Source organism: Convolutriloba macropyga, chromosome 9 (genome assembly GCF_964194025.1).
Source record: "Convolutriloba macropyga chromosome 9, txConMacr16.3, whole genome shotgun sequence".
NCBI lineage: Eukaryota > Metazoa > Xenacoelomorpha > Acoela > Convolutidae > Convolutriloba > Convolutriloba macropyga.
Genome location: NC_134476.1, coordinates 46817002 through 46838692, shown reverse-complemented (window position 1 = coordinate 46838692; position 21691 = coordinate 46817002). Strand labels below are relative to the sequence as shown.

Sequence of the window (21691 nt, the reverse complement as noted above, 5' to 3'; positions counted from 1 at the left end):
AAGTTGAAGTATCTCGACAGCTCTAACATTCATTACAGAGAAATTACAATTCAACACAGATGGCCAATCATCTTTAAAATGATGAGTAGTGGGCAGTGAAAATTAGAGAGCACTGTTGCAAAACGAATCAAAATTTTGAAATATTTGCAGAGAATCCTTTCAATGATTTCATTTTTTTCCATTTCAGAAACTTTTTTCAACTAACTAGAAAATCAAAGAGCAAACAAACTTTTATAAATTAAAAGTTAGTGAGTCAATTTTTATCTGAGTGTATTTTTATAACTTTATAGCCTTTGAATTTTTGGCGGAAGAGTTCAAAGCGCTACAAATTTTTTGAGCCGAATGTTGCTGTGATCCATTGTCATTATGAATTAATGGCAAACGCGTGTGATGCAATTTTTCTGTGGAAAAAGTGCGATATGCGGTTCCAATGAACTCCTTATCACTTTCATCTCAGATTTCGTTGCGACAAAATCAGACAAAAAGCAATGAAGACTTCTATTGTTGACAGAAGTTAACAAATTCAATGCCATAAGTTGTCTAATTTGTTTGGACAGCTTGCCGAGGAAGAGCCTAAGTTCAAAAATCATGATGATTTTGAACACATTGCAACCCCAGTGATGTCAGACTTCAAAAACAAGAGAACTCTTCAGGTAAATTGTATGTAATTTTTCCTCAACTTCAATTAGAGGTCATTTTTTATTCAAAAAACATCATAATTAATAAATGGCATGATTATCGAGCGGGTGCATGCTATGCGTTCAGTAACACTAAGTAAAAATTGGGGCTAAGCTGATCGAAGAACAGCAGACCCTGCTGTTTCACCTTTTCATGAAAATAGGTGGCTAAGATTTTGGAAACTATTCAGTGCAAATACCCAGAACATATAGCCTGGAAATTATTTGTTCGGTCTATTTTGGGCGATTGATATTTTTTACTGAGAGATAAAACGTAATCCCGTTATAAAGCACGCAAAAAATGAATCAACCAAAAAAGACTCGCAGAGATATTTTTTCTCGAGAGGAACCGAGATTTCATGTTTTCATATTTCGCTTTTCTCACCTATTTAGCTTTCAAGTACATTTATAAAACGCATTTATTAAACTCGGAATAAATTTGTTCAAACGATTTTACAAATGCGCAATATAAAGGCATTGAAACGGATTTCAAATAATTAGCGAAATTGAAACTTAATAAATATAAAGTGTGAAGAAAAAAGCAAAAGCAGGAGCAACAAATCAAAGCAAAAGTTTTATCCTGATTATCAATTCATCTAAAAGTTTTTGGGTAAATAGAATTTTCATACTCTGCAGAACAACTGTTTTCTTGCTAGAACTTTCCATGTTATGGCATTACCAACCTGAGATAATAAACTGAATTTTTATTATACTTCTATAAAAAATTTGCATAAAATTTCAAAATTTCTCAAAAGATTATACCAGCCGTTAGAAAGAATAAGAATATGTGTCTCTAGATTAACGTTTACTTAATCTGTTACAGACAAACGAGTCCCGAAAGGCAAAACCATTCCAGAAAAACACAGGCCCAACAAAACCTAGAGTTGGACAATTGTACACCCATTGGAACGAAAATCCATAAGTTATTCGTATAAATGTAAGTCATTGTACAAAAATTGATCTGACAACAACATATTTTTTGCCATATTATGTATTTGGAATCAGCTTTTTGGTTTAGTCTTATATCATATCAATTATGAAAAAAGTTTTCAGAAGTTCAACTCATACAGTATATTTGTTACTTGTTAATAGATTATATTTACAATCGTTTGGACATTTGTCCGGAGTTTTTTTTCTCGGAAATTTTGTCGGTTTTATTCTGTTTCACCTCGGGCTCTATTGTCCAAGAAGGTTTTTCAATTTGAGACAGTTTTGAGTTCCAATTTTTTGAGTTGTAGGTTATATCAGTTTTTTCTTTTTATATTTCTCTCCATTTCTCTCTCTCTCTCTCTCTCTCTAAGTGTCTCTTTCTTTCTCCCTCTCTCTTTCTCTCTCTCTCTCTCTCTCTCTCTCTCTCTCTCTCTCTTTCTCTGTCCCTCTCTCTCTCTCTCTCTCTCTCTCTCTTTAATCTCTCTCGAGATGCTGTTTTTAACTGCAAAATACGTTTTCTGCTCAAGAACAACTAAATCTTGGAGACTGGGAGATGCTTAGAATCCAAATACTAAGAAGTTTTCAGAAACGATTAACTTGAAGTGGAACTCTTTTTGATTGAAAAATTTTTTCAACCAATATTCCCATTCTGCCTAATGACTATGTGGCCGCTTGAGTATACGCAAAAATGATTTTGTTATCCGTTGTTCGAAATTTTTTATTTGACTAGAAAAAAAAACAAATTACATTTATATATTTTTTTCTCTTCAATCAACCTCAATGTTTAGGTAGAATGAAAAAGTTTCTAACTGAAACAGTTAGCTGTGTTAAAAAAATCGCCCAAAATAATTTTTTTTTAATTTGCACCTATGTCAAACAGATTATACTTTTACATTTTTTTAGTTTTGATTAATTATTATGCATATAGCGGGTTCAAACATTTTGTGCAAACGCACATTACCAATCTTCTTTGTTACATTGCAAAGGGTATCCTCTGTGGTGATGTTGTGAAGAGACGATTTGCAAAATTTGCGAAATATTTTCAGTTATCATTGACCACAATAATTGGTTTATGAGAGCTGAGACAACCCATTCTGAATTGCTGAAACAGAAATTAAAACAATATTTCTTTTCTAAAACTTCATTGGTATTTGCTGTTTTAAAAGCAGAATGAAATCAAAAACTGAATTTAAAAGCATTACTGTATTTGTTGCACAGGTAACGCGCAAAATCTTTTTAAAAAATTATCTCTTCCATTATGTATATACAACATTTATTTGTTAGCATCCAAAAATAATTGACATGTTGCATATGAATTTCTAATTTTAAATCAAATGGTCACATTTATAATGTTTCTACGCTTTTGAAATGCCAAAAATGGATTTTATTGTCAAGAGTTTCATTGCGTCGATAACAAAAAAGTTTAGGTTATCTGATGAAAATTAAACTTTAACGGAACTTAAAAAATCCTTATTTTTAACTCAAATGAAGAGAGAAAAACAATCTTCTTCGTTTTTCAGAAAATCAATTGAACGAAAATGTCACGTAGGAATTATCAGTGTGAGTTAATTCACCTGGATAAACCCCAGTCAAAACTCAAATCCCTATATAAGAAAAATTAATTTTAAAAATTTTGGCAAAAGATGCATTATATTTATACCTGGTTTATACAATTTTGCTTATTTTTTGTAATAATTTGTAGCAAATTTGTAAATTTTGTGGAATATTTTTGTTTGCAACATATGATCAAATTTATAAAGGGTCTTTTGAATTAATGAAAAAATTGTAAAATATTATTTCAAATTTCAGACTTGCCACACTCTTGAAAAACACTCAATCGAGTCCAAAAGTTTGTGACACATTTGCAACTTTTTACGATCTTTTGCCAACAATTTGGATTGTTTTATAAACTGTTTGCCACTTATAATTAATTTATAAATTGTCTAATAAACAAACTAATGGAAAAATTGTGAATCTGCAGACGTCAAATATTATTACAAAATTCTCACCTGTCAACCGCTTGAAAAAGCACTTAATCGATCTTTAAAAAAATAGCTTGCATAAAACCATTTTTCGATCGAAAAATGATACAACGTCAACCACATAGCTCGAATCAATGAAAAATAAGTGGAAACTTTATCATTCAGAATTTCTAAAAAATGTTCCCGATAAAAATGCCCCACCCAAAAGCATGCGATATCATGATAAGGTCTAGTTTTAAGCACAATTGAATTACCCACTCTATTTGAGAAGGTGAGCAATTTTCAATTTTTTTAAATTTACCAAATTGTTAAAATAAAAAAAGTCAAGCATAGAACAAGATCATTGACGGTATCTAACACTTTGATTATATATAGCCCGCCCTTATATAGCCCCGAAACCTTCCAAAATAAACGAGTTTGGAAAATTATTTCATCTTGTTTGTAGTGTAAAACTCTAAAATAGATTCTATAATAAGAAAATTATTCAAAACTTGAATGAAACTTTGGAAAACACTTGAGAAAAAATGATGGTTGTTAGTGACAATGAAAAGTATCGAAAACGCGGAATGGAAATTTATTTATCAATTAGATGATTTCAGTCTCATTAATAGAACTGAACCTTTTTGTTCACAGGCATAGTCTTATAAAAATATAACACAGCATGTTTTGCTTAAATTTTTCACCAATCTACATTTTACTTACGCTAATTTTGTATATCTGATTTTGACCATTGACAATTTTTCATTGGTTACAAAAAATTTCTTAGAACAAGAATCAATGACGCTTTTTTCACCTGAATACCGGCAAACATGAGTCAGAAATGCGAACAGTATCTTTTTACATGTTACAATGAGGCGACGATTTGCATATGTTCTCCATTTGACTCACCCAGTGTCCTTCAATGTATTCCAACAAAAGGCCTGAAGGTTAAACGAACCAATAGAGATCCCACTTTAAATGAAACAGTAAAACACTGCAAATTTTGAGACAGTGTTCATGTTCAGACATTCGCGCGTTTTTTTTCAGACTATTTAAATTTAAACCCAGTGCTGCGTTCATCTTTGATCTGGACATACTCCATTTTGTCGACACGGATTTAGACATGCAAATTCTAGCTGCCAAAGTTTGACACGTGGTATATTCTGGTTAAGATTTAGTTTAAAATTTTGACCCGCAAAAGTTTGTTTAGTAGAAAGAGTGAAAACAGTAATGACAAAAAGTCTAAGCCATCTAATAGATTCTCAATCTCCCTAAATGAGACATCTGCTAGCCAAACTGACACTATGAGACTGAAGACTTTCTTCCCTCAAACTCAGTAACCTTCTCTCCTAAAGTTCAGTAAAGCGAAAAAAATTACCACCATTCTTCCAATCTTTTATTGCCTGTTCCGTTTGGTGACCTATGGGCTATAGCTAAACAGTACCTCTATAAATCTCAAACAAGAATAAAAATAGAGTTGGATGACTGTTCGAATACCCGGACCTAGCTTCAAGTGTAAATCAGTACTGAATCTTTTTAACTCCATCATGTTTTTTACTCTGTCAAGTTAACTGTTCATGGCACTTATTAGACATTTCATTGTAAATTACAGGACAAATAAAATCTTTTCTCGGTTATTCTTATGCCCAGCATGAATTTTGTACGGCGAATAATCTGCGCATTATGCCTTTTAAGCGGGTAATTATATGCGCATTATGCGCTTTAAGCGGGTAATTATATGCGTAGGATGCGCGTTTGCAGCATTCTTTTGCAAATTATGACTCAGGCCTAGACAGATACATGTAAATCTATTTATATATATAGTTATATATAGTTCGAGCTAGAACAGCTTTTGTGGGTATCGCCATTTTAATAGTTTTAAGCATGATATCAGCTATTCGAAATTTTCAAAACTTGCTATGTTCGTTGTATGTACAGTCTGATGATGTGAAACGTTCTGTGCAGTATACCCCAATGATGTAAATTAGGCTGCGAAGAAAAGGGACAGAGTGGGATCCTTCTTAATAGACTCTGGGCAGACTGGCAGAAGCATTTACACTTGTATCTTGCTGGTTCAGTAATGGTTACTATTGAAAGTCAATGGTTCAGCAATGAAACGCACTGTGAGCAAGGTCCGGGTAACTATATCATCATGACAATTATCATCATTAAAATGACCATTACTTTATCATTTGTAGTCATGAAACGTTTCCCCTTCAAAAGAGCAACTGAAAGAACAGCTCAATGAAAAGACGCAACTTTCGTCTAATCCGAAATTATATCAACTTTATGCTAAACTGTATTAAGTTCATTGACCTTTATGTCATCTTAAGTGTCACAGTGCTAAGATGTCAATTCAAAAGGCTGATAATATGTGACACTCGGGCTTAATTAAAATCCACTATTTAAACCAGTTCAATTATTTCATTTCTCAGTTTCCTAAATTTTTTACTATCTTATCACTTCCGATAATCTATTTTGTACTCCAGTGTCGCAAAATGAGTTCGCCATTCAAACTGTTCGTGATTGCATTGTGGTCTGTAACCATGGCAACGGCCAAGACACTAGATGACGACGAATGCCCTGATTTTTCAGGCATGGATAACTTTTCCTTGTATGCATTCTTGGGAAAGTGGTACGAGGTAGAGAGGTACCCAACTGCCCGATTTGAGAATCACACCTGCATACAGATTGACTACCAGCAGACATCTCAAAATTCGACAGGTGGTTATACTGTTGTTTTTTGATTCTACCGGAACCAAATTTTATGAACATGCCTTTGAATCGTCGGAATTTTGTGACTGAATTCCAGAAACGTGAGACAGTTACGCTACAACGTAAAATCCACCCTACCCAGTGTTGAGCTTTAGTCGATATATTGCAGCATTTTTTTGCTTATAATTTATGTTGGGGGGGGGGGGGTCTAGGTTGGTTGGTGCAATGCCGGTGAAGTCTGACGGGGTTGGATTCAAAAATGTATCTCCTGACTTAAAAATTAGCGTGTACAAAATAATACCTACCAGTCTTTAATCGCCTCGAATTATTTATTTCCACACCTCACTCTATGCATATCTCGAGTCAAGATTGATCGGAACAAAAACTGAGTCTGCAATCTTTTTTCAAACTCAAACATGTAAATTTCACGATTATAACCGAAGCTTAAATATACGTAAGAGTATTATATAAAAGCATGACATAAATCTAAGCGTTTCCCAAGTTATGTAGAATTTATTTTTGGAGCAACTTTGAGGCTTCTAACATATTTCGGCTGAAAATAATTTTGTGTTTGTATGTACAGGTGTTTACATTGACAAGGATGCGGAGTATGTTGAGAATGGGGTGCAAATTCAAGTGGACATTAAAGTGTTGTACCCTGCTTCTAACACACAAGGTAACCGCTTCTATGAACTCTACTGCCACGATTGAAAGAGGGTCTGAATGACGCATTCACTGTTATCTACCCCTGTTATTGCTTAATCAAGCAAGATATAAAAGCGTTAAGGGAATATTCATAAAATCATAAACCATAAAACTAACTCCTCTTGTGAATATTTGAATGGAGTGTTGGTTAACTCTTCGTGACATAATGACGTATCATGACATGCTTGAAAGGAAAAAAAAGAATAAGATTTTTATTGTCGTCTTTCAAGAGCTAGCGAGTTAATTTTTGTTTTCGATGTTAAAAAAATGTTTGTTTCGTTTAAAAATCTTGTGTTCCAGAAAAATCGTGAATTTTATTCCAGGAGATAAAGAATGGAATCATTTGTTTGAACAGAATTCGTCTCACTTAATGAGATCTCCTAACTTGCAAATGAACATCAAAATGCTGATCTCTGAATGTTTTAAATTTGAACTTTTATCTCTGAAACGTTCGATAGCGTTGCAATTATAATTCATCAGAAGTGCTTTGGCGAACCTTTGTGATAACATGAACCTTATCGTTCGTTTCTGATTTGGATCACCGCCAGACAGCTGCAGACAAGTATATTGATTAATTCTGATGAGGAAATCCCAATTCGCTTCCCTAATCCAGTGTTAACCCAAATGCTAAGACAGCGAATATTGATTATTGCGTGCTCTTGAAAGAAATTAAGAGCTGCATTTAAATGAACAAAGCTAAATTCTTTTGAGGTTGACTATAGGACTCCAGGCGAAATTCGTTCGTTCTTTGAAAAGCGATACCGGTGCCATAAAAATTAAGTGGGAATATAATGATCACATTCAAGCCCACGATTTGTAACCGTGTGGGGGATTGTTTGAAATTCTTCCGTTCGATTGAAAAATTTGGTTTTAAAAGGAAAGCTCTTACTAGCTATTTTTCAAACAAGACTGCTCGTAAAAATTTTACAACCCAGTTGACAAGATGTGGCTTAGATTTATTAGGTGAATTATCAAAAGAAAGAGTAAAAACGTGAAAACATTATGAATAATTAAGAAATCATGCGGGGTTGATAGTGGTATCATCTAGAATTTTCATCAAACTAATTATTCCTGTCTTAATCGTCATGAACGAAATTTCATATTTTTTGAAGCAATCGATAACAAACATTAACCCCGCAAGATCAGCTGAAAAAGAGGTCCGCAGAAACAAACCAAAATTTTGAAAGATACGAAGGAGTTCTAGACGCTAAGCGTTTAGTTCTTCATCGTTGAATGGGTCAGATCTAGAATCGACCCTTTTGACAAAAAAAAGATAATAAATGCGTCACTATATTCTAGTACTGAAAGACAAACAACACAAATTGAGTTATTTCTCCTAATATCTGTGTAAAAGGTTCATGGAGTGAATGAAAAATAACAGCCCAGGTTGCCCAAGTTGGAACACTTGGTAAGGCCGTAGTACGGAGCCTTAAAACCGTATTAAGATAATTTTTCTACGGCCGTAGTAAGGCCGTACTTACATTTCTAAGTTAACCTTTTCTAAGCTTTATACATTTTTTAGATTTCGAGATTTTTCCAAGCAACCTGGGGTACTATATATTTTGTGCCGTTGATCTATGCAAAAAAGTCAGTTCTTTCCTAAAAGATCGAATTAGATCTGATACGTTTGAATTATTCCCTAAAGACCAGGTAAAGTGTCTTACAGAGTCTAGTTCAGGCTATTCATATTCTATGGCTAGTTCTGATCAGATATTTAGTTGTCAGATATAGTTCTGACTAGTTTTTTTCAAATAAGTTTCACAGATCCTACGTAATAAAAACTCCTACGTAATAAACTGGAGTCAATAGGAACCATTGAAATTATCAGTGTTTGATGAACACAGGTCAATTTATCTACAACCCAGTGAGATTTGACGACTACAATGTGTTCATAATTGACACAGACTACTACACGTACCACATCAGATACAACTGTCAGATTGACAATGAAACCGGACAGAAGTTTGAAGAGGCCTTCATATTCTGTAAGTTTGCAAAGATCTTACCATAGTTTGATATTAATTTCGTTCAATTTAGAACTTCGTTTTTTAACATTTAGCAAAGTTGTATTTAAAACAAAGCAATACTAAATTCATATCAAAATCTTTTGCAAAGTTTTATGTCAGTTTTTCTTTAATTTTTACACTACTTTTAATTCACTTTCGAAGATAGTTAGTTGGTTTTTATATGCTTTACAATTTTTCTTATTGAAGATAGGAGCTGGAAAAATTTTATGAAAACGATTCCGGGCATTATTTAAAAATTGCTTGAGAGCTAACGTTGATTTACTTTGTCTTTCTTGGCGGAAAAATGAAGAGCCAAAGATGAATAATCCGCATATGTAACTTTTTCAAATGATACTCTGTGATTTGATTGATATCGACTGCCATGCAAGTGTGTACCGTTTGGTTATTGTCGTGACATTTAATAATTATTATAATAATTTTGGTTCCTGCGTAATCGCAGTGGAACAGCATTAGGCCACAGCGGCCTGTTCTCAGCTGTACTTTTTCTTATTATTTCCATATTTCAGACTGATCTTTTTATGAGCAGAATTGCTCTTTTTTGGTGACTATATTTACATATTTCAATCGAAAAACAAAAAAAAATTTATTGGGCGTCGAGAACAAGTTCAATTATTTTCAGCACGAACAGGTCTGTTGCCGGACAAGGAGTTGAAGGAAATAAAGAAAGTGTTGAAGAAAATGGGATCGGATATCTCCAAATTCCAGGACTTCTCAGATTGTATTTGAATCAGAAGAAATCCTCTTACTTAATTGACAACAAAGTTTACTCTCATACGTAGCAAGCCAAAAACAAACATCCCAATTTTAGGAAGAACCGCATACGAAAATGAAAGTCCGGACTTTTTCAGGTTAAGGCACGAAATGTGTGATGTGAAATTCAATTCTTCTGAAAGGTGGTGCCACAAGCGGGGAAAAAGAACATTTTTGAGAAAAGGATGAGAAATGAAAACCAATTACATTACCGAAAAGAGCGTGCTAAATCTACCTTTGATCGAAAATAGAGTTTTAAGATTTCCAAAACATAATTTTCAAGCGAACAGTTCGATGCCATTTTTGACTTGCTACAAAACTGTTCAGTATATCAAAACAAAGACTGAAAACTAACGCTTTTTATTCTACCATTATTGCCTAGGTTTCTATATTGAACTTATTAAAAATTGACGTGGACTAAACATAAACAGCGTTTTAAAATTTACTTCTCGAAAATGTATCTCTATAATATTAGGAACTAAACTAATGTTGATCTTGGGTTGAGGGTCATCGATACTGATATTTACTAGATTCACATTTTAAAAAAACACTCGTTTTTCGCTCTTCCTTAGAGTGCATTCTCAGCAAGGAAAACAAATTGAAACCTCACCAAGGATATATATTACGAATTGCCAATGAGTTCTATGAAAAATTCGTTTGTCTTCTCTTTTACTAACCGAAAAATAATAACTTGTTTAATAACTGAAAATTAATTAATTTTTTGTAAGTGTAACATGATTTCAGGTGGATCAATATATAAATAATAATAATAATAATAATAATAATAATAATAATAATAATAATAACAATAACAATAATAATAATATTAATAATAATAATAATAATAATAATAATAATAATAATAATAATAATAATAACAATAAAAACAATAATAATAATAATAATAATAATAATATTAATAATAATAATACTGATAATAATAATAATAATAATAATAATAATAATAATAATAATAATAATAATAATAATAATAATAATAATAATAATAATAATAATAATAATGATAATGATAATAACGAATTCAAAAAACATGGTTTCCACCAATTTGGTAATGCCCTAATTAGGGGAGGTACAATTTTGATTAATGTTTTCCAATGGATCCCAATGTTTTCCAATGGAGCAGTAGTATCTGAATTTAGATAATGCTTCCGCCTCAAAGACTTTTGTCATTTCTCTTCGAAATGTTTTGGGATTCATCAGAGGCGTATACCAAGAAAGATTGTAGGTGAATGAAAGTGAATTGTTATACTCAGCTCCACGAATAAAAAAAATTTCTTCGCACCGCTTTTTCATTTCTCTAGCATAAATCAAAAGTTTGCTACTGGACCTTGGATTGCAGTCGTGTGATTTGATCTCCCAGAAACCAAGTGGATTCAGAATTGCCTGTCTAACAAGTATTTTGTTCAAAAGAAGCAGATCTTAGAAAACCCCATTTGAGTTATGGTTGACCCACCAATGCGAAAACCATGCTCTTCGTAACAGAGTTGGTTTTGAATCAGTTTTTAAAAGTTTTTATACACCAATCTTTCAAAAACTTATGACAAAGAAACCATTAGTGCAAAAAAATCACGAAAAATGGCGTATCATCATTTGTTCTTTTCAGAAGTGATCGAATGTATATAGGAATAACTTAGAAAAAAATGAGCAATCAAAACGGTCAACTGAGCTGACGAAATTAAAAAATTTTTTGAAGCTTTGAGAATTTTCTAAGAATTTTGAAATCGTTGCTTGATGCCAACCCACTTTGTGAAATTTTCTTAAAGAACAAACACCGTGCTGTAGAAAAAACAGAAGCGAGTCGTTCTCAAATTGAAGAATCTTGCCAGTTTAACCTCCAACATGGAAGTTCTTACAAATTTAAACTCCAATTAGTAAATTTTTACATGATAGCCATCTTTAGCCATCATATCAAATTAGGCATCAAGGCTCACTCAGGGCTCAATTGAACCTTAATGAATAAGGTGAGAACAATAGACTTAGGCATTTAGGTGAATTCTTGATATCGCAGACGCGAGTTTTTTAATTTAAAAAAAAATTGAAGTTCCAGTAGAATTTTTCTAGACATTGCTTAATGATCGAATAAAACTTCAGTTCTAGTCTGATCGTTGTCGGTGTTTCTATATTCAAAGCTAGTTTTCTACGCAAAAAAGGGTGCTATTTGAATCATTGGTCGATTTTTGCAATTATGTTAGATGAATTTCTTGTTTCTCGTCTTTTTCAGAAAACAAATTTTGTTTTCCCATAGTTCAGGTTAGCGGATTTCTCGTGTTCAAACGTTTCCAAATAAGGCCGTAAAAATTCGAAATAATTGTGAATTTCAAAAGGAAGTTTAAAACTTTTAAATTTTTTAGGTTAACCAGGGCATACTGGCGTTTTGTACAAAAACTAGTAGGCAAATAGGAAACGCTTCTGGAATATATTTATTTAGGTTTAACCATTAGCATTAAATAACCTTTTTCTAGTTCAGGGGCCAAAAATCTAAAAGCTGACAGTTTCGATCAGAAAAAAGTCAGTATCAAAATCTCAGTAAAGCGAAGAAACTGAGCAGTCCAAAAACAAGATTAAAAAATTAAGAAATTCAAAAAAACTCAGATGAAACCAATTTGAGTTGCAATTGTATTTTTTGGTATAAAATTTCGATCTCAGCTCAATTACAATTGATAAATGAAGTTTTGATTTCAGAAAAAGAGCTCAGAACTTAAAAAGTTTAAATATAAATTGACCAGGAACATTGTAAAAAAGATCCATACAAACTCCTGCTATTCAATTAGAAAAAACAGCTTCCCTTGAATCACAAGATGGACATACTCAAACCTAAACGACAGGTGTATGCAGCATAAAAAATTGGAAAGTGTCGCTATCATTATTTCAATAAATTTGTTTGACTTTTTTAAATCTGAACACTTTGAGCGTATCGTTGTCTTTCATTTTCAGAGGAACATAGAACATTGAGGCATCAAAAAGATTTTATTTTAAAAATTGCCCCAATAAAAAGACAATTTGGTTCATTTGTTTCAAACAGGATTTACCTAAAACTCGGTACAACTTGTCGTTGGAGAAAGACTAAACATTTGTTTTAGCAATCCGTGTTTTTTTACAATTGAAAAGAACTTGTTAATAACTGAAAAAAATGCTTTTTTCTAAAAGTACAACAGGTATCATTGAGGTGGATGAAAGAATCGAAAAACAAATCTGGTAATTGAAATGATAAAATGACAGTTACTTATCATATCTGCTAAACAAAATTAAATTAAGTCCAACAAAAAAACACTGAAAAGAATATCATTATAGCTTTTTTTCTGAAGTGATTGGATGTGTATAGGCAAAAATACAAAAAAAATAAGCAATCAAACTGTCAACTTAGCTGACGAAAACAAAAGTTTTTTGAAGCCACAAGTTTTTCCTAAACCAATTTTAGAATTTTGTTTGAAACAAAACTACATTTGATGACAATTTCGCATAAAAAGATCGTGCTGTATTTAAAAAAACAGAGTCAAACTCAAGTAGAAGAATCATAAAAATTTAACCTACAACTTGGAAACTCTTACAAATAAAACTCCAATTAGCAAATCTTTAGGTGGGAAGAAGAAAATGAATTAATAAGGTGGATGCTTGACCTGAGAGTCAACAAGTAAACAAGTAACTATTATTTTTAAAGAGAGCAAGGTTCTTGTTTTAACATTTTGAGCAACTTTCAATCGCTTGAAAAATTTAATATCGCATATGCTATCTGTATTTATCTTTTCGATGTTTCTAATAAAGTTTTTTTTTAAAAAATTAGAAACAATTGAAGTTCAAGTAAGAAATTGATGGACATTGTTTTTCGATCAAATAAAGCTTCGGATCTGATCTGATCCTTGTCTTGTCTTCAAATTTCAAAGCCATCTTTTTTCTGCCAAAAAGGTAGTATTTGAATCACTGCTGAATTGTTGCAGATTTATTAGCTTAGTTTTCTGTTTTCGTTTTTTGTTTTCCGTTCTATTCAGAAAATCAAGTTTGTTTTCCTCTAGTTTAGATTAATTCAACAGTTAATTATCAAATCTGCTAAAATTTTTAAAATAGACCATAACGACCATAGACCATTTACAAAAAAAGCCTAAAACCATTTTTTCTTTTTCTACAGTGATTGGATGTTTGGATTTTTATAGGAAGAAATTTTAAAAATTGAGCAATTAACACTGTCAACTTAGCTGACGAAAGTCAAAGGATTTCGTAGCCTCGAGTGTTTCTGAAAAAAATTGTAAAATTATTTCATGATACAGAACAACTTTTTGTGAAAATTTCTCAATTAACTTTCACGATTAAGGAGGGAAGAATAGAGTTAAGTATTAAGCTGGAGGTTTGATCTCAGAGCCATCAAGTTACCAAATAACTCTTATTGTAAAGAGAGCAAGTTTGCTGTAATGAAATTTTCGAAAAATTGCTCTTGCTAGAAAATTTGATATCGCAGACGCTATCCACATTTTTCTCTTCGATGTTTTTATTTACATTTTTTTAATAATAGAAACAATTGAAGTTCCAGTACAAACAGTGTTTCATGATCAAACAAAGCTTCGATTCTAATCTGATCCTTGTCTGTGTTTCAGCCTTCGAAGCGTTTTTATGCAAAAAAGGTGATTTGAATCATCGGTAGATTGTTGCAGATATAATAGCTAAATATTTTAATCCAAATTGTTGTTTCTCGTTTTATTCTGACAACAAATTTTGTTATCCTCTAGTTCAAGTTAGAAGACTTCTGGTGCTTTGACGTTTCTAAATCAAGCCGGAAAAAGGCGAAATAATTGTAAGTTGTCTGGTTAACCAGGGCCTACTGGCGTTTTGTGCAAAAATTAGTTGGAGAATAGCGGAATATATATCCGGAGAAGTTTCAAGTTGTCAAAAACGTTTCTGATACTTGTATTCCGCTTAGGTAAACTATGAATCGAAACAGAACCAGAAGCACTTCTGAGATAATTTCATTTAGGTTTCACCAGTAGCAATAAGTAAACTTTTTCTATTTTCAGGGGCCACAAATCTCAACAAAGAGAATTTCTATCAGACAGAATTCATTGTCAAAAATTTCAATAAAATGAAGCAATTGACTAATCCGAAAAAAAACTTCAGAACTTGAGAATTCAGAAAACCACTAAATGGTACCAAATTGAGTTACAGTTGCAGAAGTCAAAAGAAAATTCAGGTTGTCAAAAAAAACTGGTGATAGTTGCAATTCATTTCGGGTAAACAATAGATCCCAACCAAAATCGGAAGCGCTTCAGAATTAGACGCACTTGGAAATAATCAGCAGCAATAAAAGCTATTTTTTAGTTTTTTGGCCGCGAATCTAAACGATGACATTTTCGATCAGAGATAATTTATTTTCAAGAATCTCAATAAAGGGAAGAAACTTTAAAAAATTAGCTCTGAGCAGTCCAAAAATGATTTTCAAAAACTGGGAAAATAATAAAAACCCTGGACGGTACAAATTTGAGTTACAATTGTATTTTCTGCTCATATAACTTGTATCTGAGCTCGATTAAAATTTGTCAGTGAAGTTTAAATATTAGGAACAGAGCACACAGCATAAAATATTTATACAAACATAGTTGAGGAACAGTGTGAAAAAGATGCTATACAAACTTCTGCTATTGAATTGGCAAAACAAATAACAGCCTCCCTTGAATCATAACATGGGAGTATTCGAACCTAAACGTTGGATATATGCAGCATGAAACTTATTTTAGATCTGAACATTTGAAGCGTATCATTGTTTTCCATTTTCAGAAGAACACACCACTTATAGGGATCAATAGTATTTCCTTTTAAAATTCGCACGATAAATATAATTTTTTGGATGTTTTCTGCAAGATTTACCTAAAAGTTTGGCACAACTTGTCGTTGGAGAAAGACTAAACATTTGTTTAAGGAGTTTGTTAATATTTTAATATAATAATACTTGTAGCCAGGCCTCTCCATAGCGCGAAAATTTAACAATGTGGTAATTTCGTTTTGAAAATCGCAGGCCTCAATTGTTCTTGGAAAAATAAAGATTTTGAGGATGTCTTTTCAATGATTGATCCATTTTTAAGAGCTTATAAATGATACTATCTTTGGATATGTCTGCAATAAACATCCAGTGATCAAGTTGACTTCACAAAAAACATCCATGGTAGCATAAAATTCCCAAATAAATTTGTTTGGAAAACTTAAAAACTAAAATAGTTCCCAATTTCTTTGCCTAAAATGAAAAAGCTGTGTTGTATAACCACACACTCTATACACACTTTTAGAGTAGCAATGGTTTGTGCATTTGATTTTTACGGACTTTTAACAATTTTTAAGTAGCGTGCAAACTTCCTTTAAGATTTTGGAATCACGAGATTCACGGAAGATATATTTAAAAATTTGAAGCAACGTAAATTGCTGTGAAGATCGGGAGAAAAATCAACGCAAATCACAAAGATGATACATTTTGAACTCAAAGTTTGAATTACAAATATTTCAAAGATAAATTAAAAAATTCTTGTTTTTAACAAGAATGCTCTAACCTCGTAGGCGTTAACTCTCTCAGCTGAAACTTTTGTTCAATTTATTTTTTAAAAGATAAAACGATGATAATTTTAATTATTACACATGTTCCTTATCAACAATGTTAAACCACCCCCTTCGAAACCACCCCCGTTCCGATAGTTGTAACAGTTCATTAAGACTGTTAACGTGGCACAATGTTTCATTCAAATAAGTGAATGTCATCTTAACCGAAACTCAAAAAGAACCGGTGAGCAACCCAATTCCGTTCTTTTTGGTCGTTTTTTATTCTAGTATTTCTTTAAAAACAAAGCCTTATTAAGCAGTCGGAACAGTTATATTTGCTGAATAGATTCTAGAATTCTATCGGCTTTGTGATGCGTCGGCTAACCGATTAATATTGAAGTACACAGCAGCCATTGACCTGTTTCATTATCTCCACCCAATAATTATGGATATTAATTAAAGTTTTGGTATATATACACACCAAATTTTAACCATCTCTCACTCTCGAATTTAAAATTCCACAAATTGAATTTTCTTTAAAATTCAACAAACAAATTTTTAAAAACATAGCCAAAAATGGAAAACCTTTGCGTCAAACTTCTGGTCGTTGTCGGAATCGCTGGAATCGCTGGTGTTGCATTCATAACGCTGACTGGTAGTGACAAAAAGGAGGAAGATGCTGCAACATGTCCCGAGTACTCTGGACTGGAACCCTTTGATCTTGCGGCTTTCTCTGGTCTTTGGTACGAGGTTGAGCGATACCCCAACCCTAGACTAGAAGGCCAGTCTTGCATCAGAGTTACGTACCAGGAATCGTCCAGCAACGAGACAGGTAGTGATTTATGATTATCAAATTGGTGCCAAAAATGATACCGGGTCAAGGATTTTAGTCAAAAAGAGTGGAAAATTTTAAATATTTTTTGCAATGTTTTTGCATGTTGAAGCTGGAAAGAGTAGAAATGAAGGGCCGATAATTTTTTGGGAAGTATGCATACTAAAGATTAATCAAACTAGCTAAATGTATCCAACAGTAAACACTACACGGGCCGAAAAGTAGCAGAGGAAAACAAAGTAAGAAAAGCAGTTAGTTGATTGCGGAGGAAACACAAATTTCTAAATTGCAAAACTCCTTCATCTCTTAGCGATAAAACTTAGTGAAATTTTGTAAAAGCAGACCAATTATAGGTAAGATATTCAATATATTCATCGCACTCAATTCCAAAAATCATTTTCATTAATTTTAATCAATTGTTTCATCAGATTTATTCAATAGTTAGTTGGCACAGTGAAAATGAGTACATCCACTATTAAAACATGCACCTACAAAATTGTAGAAAATGCTTTACATTAGGGAAAATTTTTATTAGACCAGTTCAAGAATTAAAACATCTTTTTTTCAATAATATTTGCGACTTATTTGAGAAATTAGCGGAATTGAAAAAAGTCAAAATATAACGAAAACTGAGTAACTTTGGCGTAAATTTAGAAGTTTCAAGATTTTTGTTTTAAAATGTGTTTTAAAATTTGTTTTAAAAATCGTGAGAAGGAAAAGAAATAAGCAAAAAGCAACATAAGAAAAGGAGCCGGTTGCATTCTCTTAAAAAACTAATACCAACAAACTGCTTCTGTTTAATTTTTTTAAATTAAAAACTGAGAATAAACATATACAAATGCTTTTTACATGAACCCCTGAATCCTGTGTTTGACCTAGGTTGTGTTATCTCACTGTGATCTATTTTTTTTCTCCAGGTGAGTATTTGAATACTGTAATCAGCTTCGAAGTGAACGGCGTGGCAAGAAACCTGGAACTGACTGCCCTGTACCCTGCTGGAAACACTCAAGGTATGGAAAATAAGGAAAACTTTAACCTTATAAGGAAGCGGTTTCCCAGATGAGCCTTGATTAAAATTTCAGCACCGAATTTTCATATTCCATTCATACGGCTAACAATGTGATCTGTTCAGATCACACAATCTTTACTGTAGAATTAAAGCCCAAAATCTTGCTATAGGAGAAAATGATATTAGACGCACCATGTTAAACAAAAAGAAGTTTTTGTTTATAGAGAAAATTTAAAAAAAATCTTAATTAATTTAAAAAGATTTAGTTTTTTCCTTTAAAAGACGTAATTTAAACTTATGATAAATTGAAAAGTTTAAACCAAGTAAAAGTTAACCACGACACAATTAATTTTTAAAATTTTACCTGATTAAATTTAAAATTTCCTTCAAAATGTATGCAGTAAAAAAATTAAGACAGAGCATAAGTAAGTATTTTCTGACGGATTTTCTGTGTTTGTTTTTAGGACGTTTGATCTACAACCCTGCGCAGTTTGATGACTACAACGTGTACATAATTGGGGCCAAGTATGACTCATTCCATATTAGGTACAGGTGCACAGTGAGTGAAGAGGGAGTTGTAGCTGAAGAGGCCTTCATTCTGTGTTAGTAGTTATCACCCTTTATCCACCCTCTTACAGTATATACCAAGTTCCTTTGAACAACAATATGCAATTTTAAAATTGACAAAATACTTGATTAGAGAACTCATGGTCGAAATCAGTTCTAAGTTTAGATGATGTTCAGAAAGTTTTATTACGATCAAGTTTGTACCCACAAATCACCATGGTACACACGCAATCGAGTCTTTGCCTTTTGTTTGTTCCCATGAACCCACACAATCTGGTCCTCAAAATTTTGTCCTCATCAACCCACACAATCGGGTTGAAAAAATACCAAGTTGAAATACATGGCTAATTCAAATCTGTTTCATCTCTTTATACCCGAACATTGTTATTCAAACGTGTTGACTTGCCCACATTGACTTATTTTAGTACGCTTACCATTACCATAGCGGAGACCATGATTATTGACAAAACGATGCTGTACCTAAACTGCCCATGACAAAGAATATTATTGCCACGACCAAATCCAGGATTTTCGCCTCATCTAAGTTGCTCACGAAAACTATTCTGCAAGATAAAATAAAAATTTTCAACCTTTTGATTGGCTCAAAACATCAGCGTGAAAAAATTATGGAGCGGAAAACGAGGCACCGAATTTTAGCAGATTAAAGGTCGTTATTATTCTTTTCTTATGACTTTCTTCTCACTTGACTGGACTGGAAATAACTTGTGTGTTCAGAATTTACTATTTTTTTTCAATTCGCAGTGTACGCTATTTGTTATCTATTGTAATAAACCAGCTTGTGGTATATCAAACTAACAAAGATGCTACTTCCAGAGCTTTGGTGCAACGGTACCATGCCTGATCGGGGTTCTGGAGATACTAGGTTCGACTCCTCTAAGCTAAGACTTGTCGGCTTTTAAATCCAGTTAGTTGAACTCTTTCTCAACAATTTTTTGTAATAAACTTATCAAACGTAATTTATTCTTATTCAAAAACTAATTGGAATTCAAGCACGAAACCTTGAGGTCAGTAATAAGGCAAGATCATTTAAATATAAAACTTAATTAAACAAAACAACCCAAACCTCGAATCCCGCATTCGAATCGTTTAGGTCAATTTCTAAAGTAACATACCGGGTTGCTATACTACAAACGAAATAAATTCGTTTTCGTAACGAAAAACATTCTTTTTGGAGATTTTCTTTACTCAAGAAAGTTTTCATAACAGAAGATTAAAAAACAATTAGCAGGTTTCAGTAAAATGCCGAAATTAAGCAGAATGCATAATTAAGATATCACGATTTGTTAACTATACCGATTCAATTGGATCTATTTCTTGTAAAGAATACCCACTTTTTTTAATTCATTTTTAGTAATACAAAACCCAAACCAGAAGTTAAGAAAAATTGGCTGCTCATGGAAAAATCTTTTCTTTGCCTGTAAGAAGAGACAATTCTTGGATTGTTCAGTTCACCGGAGAAACGCGTTAAGTTCAATTTGAGAAAAAAGTTTTAATTCTTTTAGCATTTGATTGTTTTATTCAAGACTTTGAATAAAATACTAGAGTATAATGTTTTGTCAATTTTGTCATCTCATTAAAATACGGAATTCTTCACCACTCCGGGCCTCAAATTGTATTTTGGAACTCCTGATAGCAAATTGAGACCATTAAAATTGTTGTTTTAGGTAAAGCTAATAATGAACTTTAAAGCAACTCTGAACTCGTTATTCGGACATAACTCAGCACAACACAATTAAACACCTATATGATGAGTCTACGTGATACATTTTATTCGTGAATAAATAGAAAGGACTTAGAAGCCAAGAGCAAGAGCAAATTTGTTTGAAAAAACTCTCTGGTTTTATTCAAAGTAAACATAAATCAATTTGTTGTTTTTTCATTCACTCATTCCACGTGTTTCTTTCACAGAACTTACACTTTGCTAACAAAAACGCTTTAAAAATTGTACAGTGTTTCTAGAGAATGGAACCTTTATGAAAAAAAAAGATTTTTTGTCTACGGATTCAAACCCGAGTTTCACATGTGTTGTCCTATTTAGTTTCTTTCAAAACATTGTCGCCGCAGCAGTGAATTAAGTGACTGTGGTTTACATTACTGAAACTGACACGACATCTTATAATACCTATACAGGCGTTCTTTAGAGTACAAAAAAACTCAACTGCATCTTATGCAAAAGTTTTTACAATTACGAGCATACATAGTTCTCGTAAACTTTTGCTTCAGCGCTAAAAATACAAAGATAAGATACAACCCCAAAAAATAAAATCGATTCTGAATCTCCAACTACCAGTATCAGCTTTGATGTTTGCAAATACTTCTAATTTTGTGTACAAAAAATGGAAAAGTTTATCAATGTCGTGAAATATTTACAAAAAAATAAAAATTATGCAAATTAAGCAAAATTTCAAAAAATAAAAGTGATTATAAACGATGTAGCTGATTTTGTTGATAAGCACATACTCAAAAACTTAAGAGAATAATTCCTGTTTTCATCGAAGTCTTTACCACATGCATGTTTGCATTGAGTTTGTTTCAGCACGATCGGCGAGTTTGTCTGAGGCTGACATGGCTGAGGCTAAGGGAATAGTCGCCGATCTTGGATCAGATGTTTCCAAGTTCGAAGATGTCACTGCCTGTGCTTCCGGTTAATCCCAGATGTCACTACTTAATCAGAACTCAATAACTAGTCTTGTCTGTTTGGATAACCCGCCTCCAGGCCTTCCTTCAAGCTTTTAACATTTATAGTATGAATCTTTGGGGGGGGGGGGGGGGGGGGCTGGTGAAGCGCAACCAAAGTAGTTAAGGCCGTTTTTTCTTGGTTAATATATACTTCAAATAGTTTGCAAATTTAAACCAACTGTTTGCGATTGCCTTGGTTTGGTTTATTTGGCAATCTCGATGCTTTTTTAATCAATTTTTTTTCTTCCACAAACCGTCACAACGCTCAAAAATGTTGATTACCTTGA

The 21691-nt window shown here is 32.6% G+C and overlaps 3 protein-coding genes across 3 annotated transcripts in view; 2 read left to right on the top strand and 1 right to left on the bottom strand.

The window, feature by feature from the left end:
• LOC142345809 (5'-AMP-activated protein kinase subunit gamma-1-like) overlaps positions 1-21691 on the bottom strand; it is a 57485-nt gene that overhangs the window by 15152 nt on the left and 20642 nt on the right. The gene's annotated exons all lie outside the window — the stretch shown is intronic.
• On the top strand, positions 5808-10225 carry LOC142345418 (lopap-like). The gene is made up of 4 exons (XM_075397468.1): positions 5808-6292; positions 6867-6959; positions 8833-8973; positions 9635-10225. Exons 1-4 carry the CDS (start codon positions 6067-6069, stop codon positions 9739-9741), a joined length of 567 nt encoding a protein of 188 aa, XP_075253583.1. The 5' UTR covers positions 5808-6066; the 3' UTR covers positions 9742-10225.
• On the top strand, positions 16798-21476 carry LOC142345811 (lopap-like). The gene is made up of 4 exons (XM_075398183.1): positions 16798-17128; positions 18046-18138; positions 18602-18739; positions 21262-21476. Exons 1-4 carry the CDS (start codon positions 16873-16875, stop codon positions 21372-21374), a joined length of 600 nt encoding a protein of 199 aa, XP_075254298.1. The 5' UTR covers positions 16798-16872; the 3' UTR covers positions 21375-21476.

What these genes read in the sequence shown, in the direction of transcription:
- LOC142345418 (XM_075397468.1), top strand. Translation starts at nt 6,067, where the DNA reads ATGAGTTCGCCATTCAAACTGTTCGTGATTGCATTGTGGTCTGTAACC. An exon ending in GACATCTCAAAATTCGACAG is followed by an intron (nt 6,293 to 6,866) that starts GTGGTTATACTG and finishes TTGTATGTACAG; the next exon opens with GTGTTTACATTGACAAGGAT. An exon ending in TGAAGAGGCCTTCATATTCT is followed by an intron (nt 8,974 to 9,634) that starts GTAAGTTTGCAA and finishes AATTATTTTCAG; the next exon opens with CACGAACAGGTCTGTTGCCG.
- LOC142345811 (XM_075398183.1), top strand. Translation starts at nt 16,873, where the DNA reads ATGGAAAACCTTTGCGTCAAACTTCTGGTCGTTGTCGGAATCGCTGGA. An exon ending in CCCTGCTGGAAACACTCAAG is followed by an intron (nt 18,139 to 18,601) that starts GTATGGAAAATA and finishes GTTTGTTTTTAG; the next exon opens with GACGTTTGATCTACAACCCT. An exon ending in TGAAGAGGCCTTCATTCTGT is followed by an intron (nt 18,740 to 21,261) that starts GTTAGTAGTTAT and finishes AGTTTGTTTCAG; the next exon opens with CACGATCGGCGAGTTTGTCT.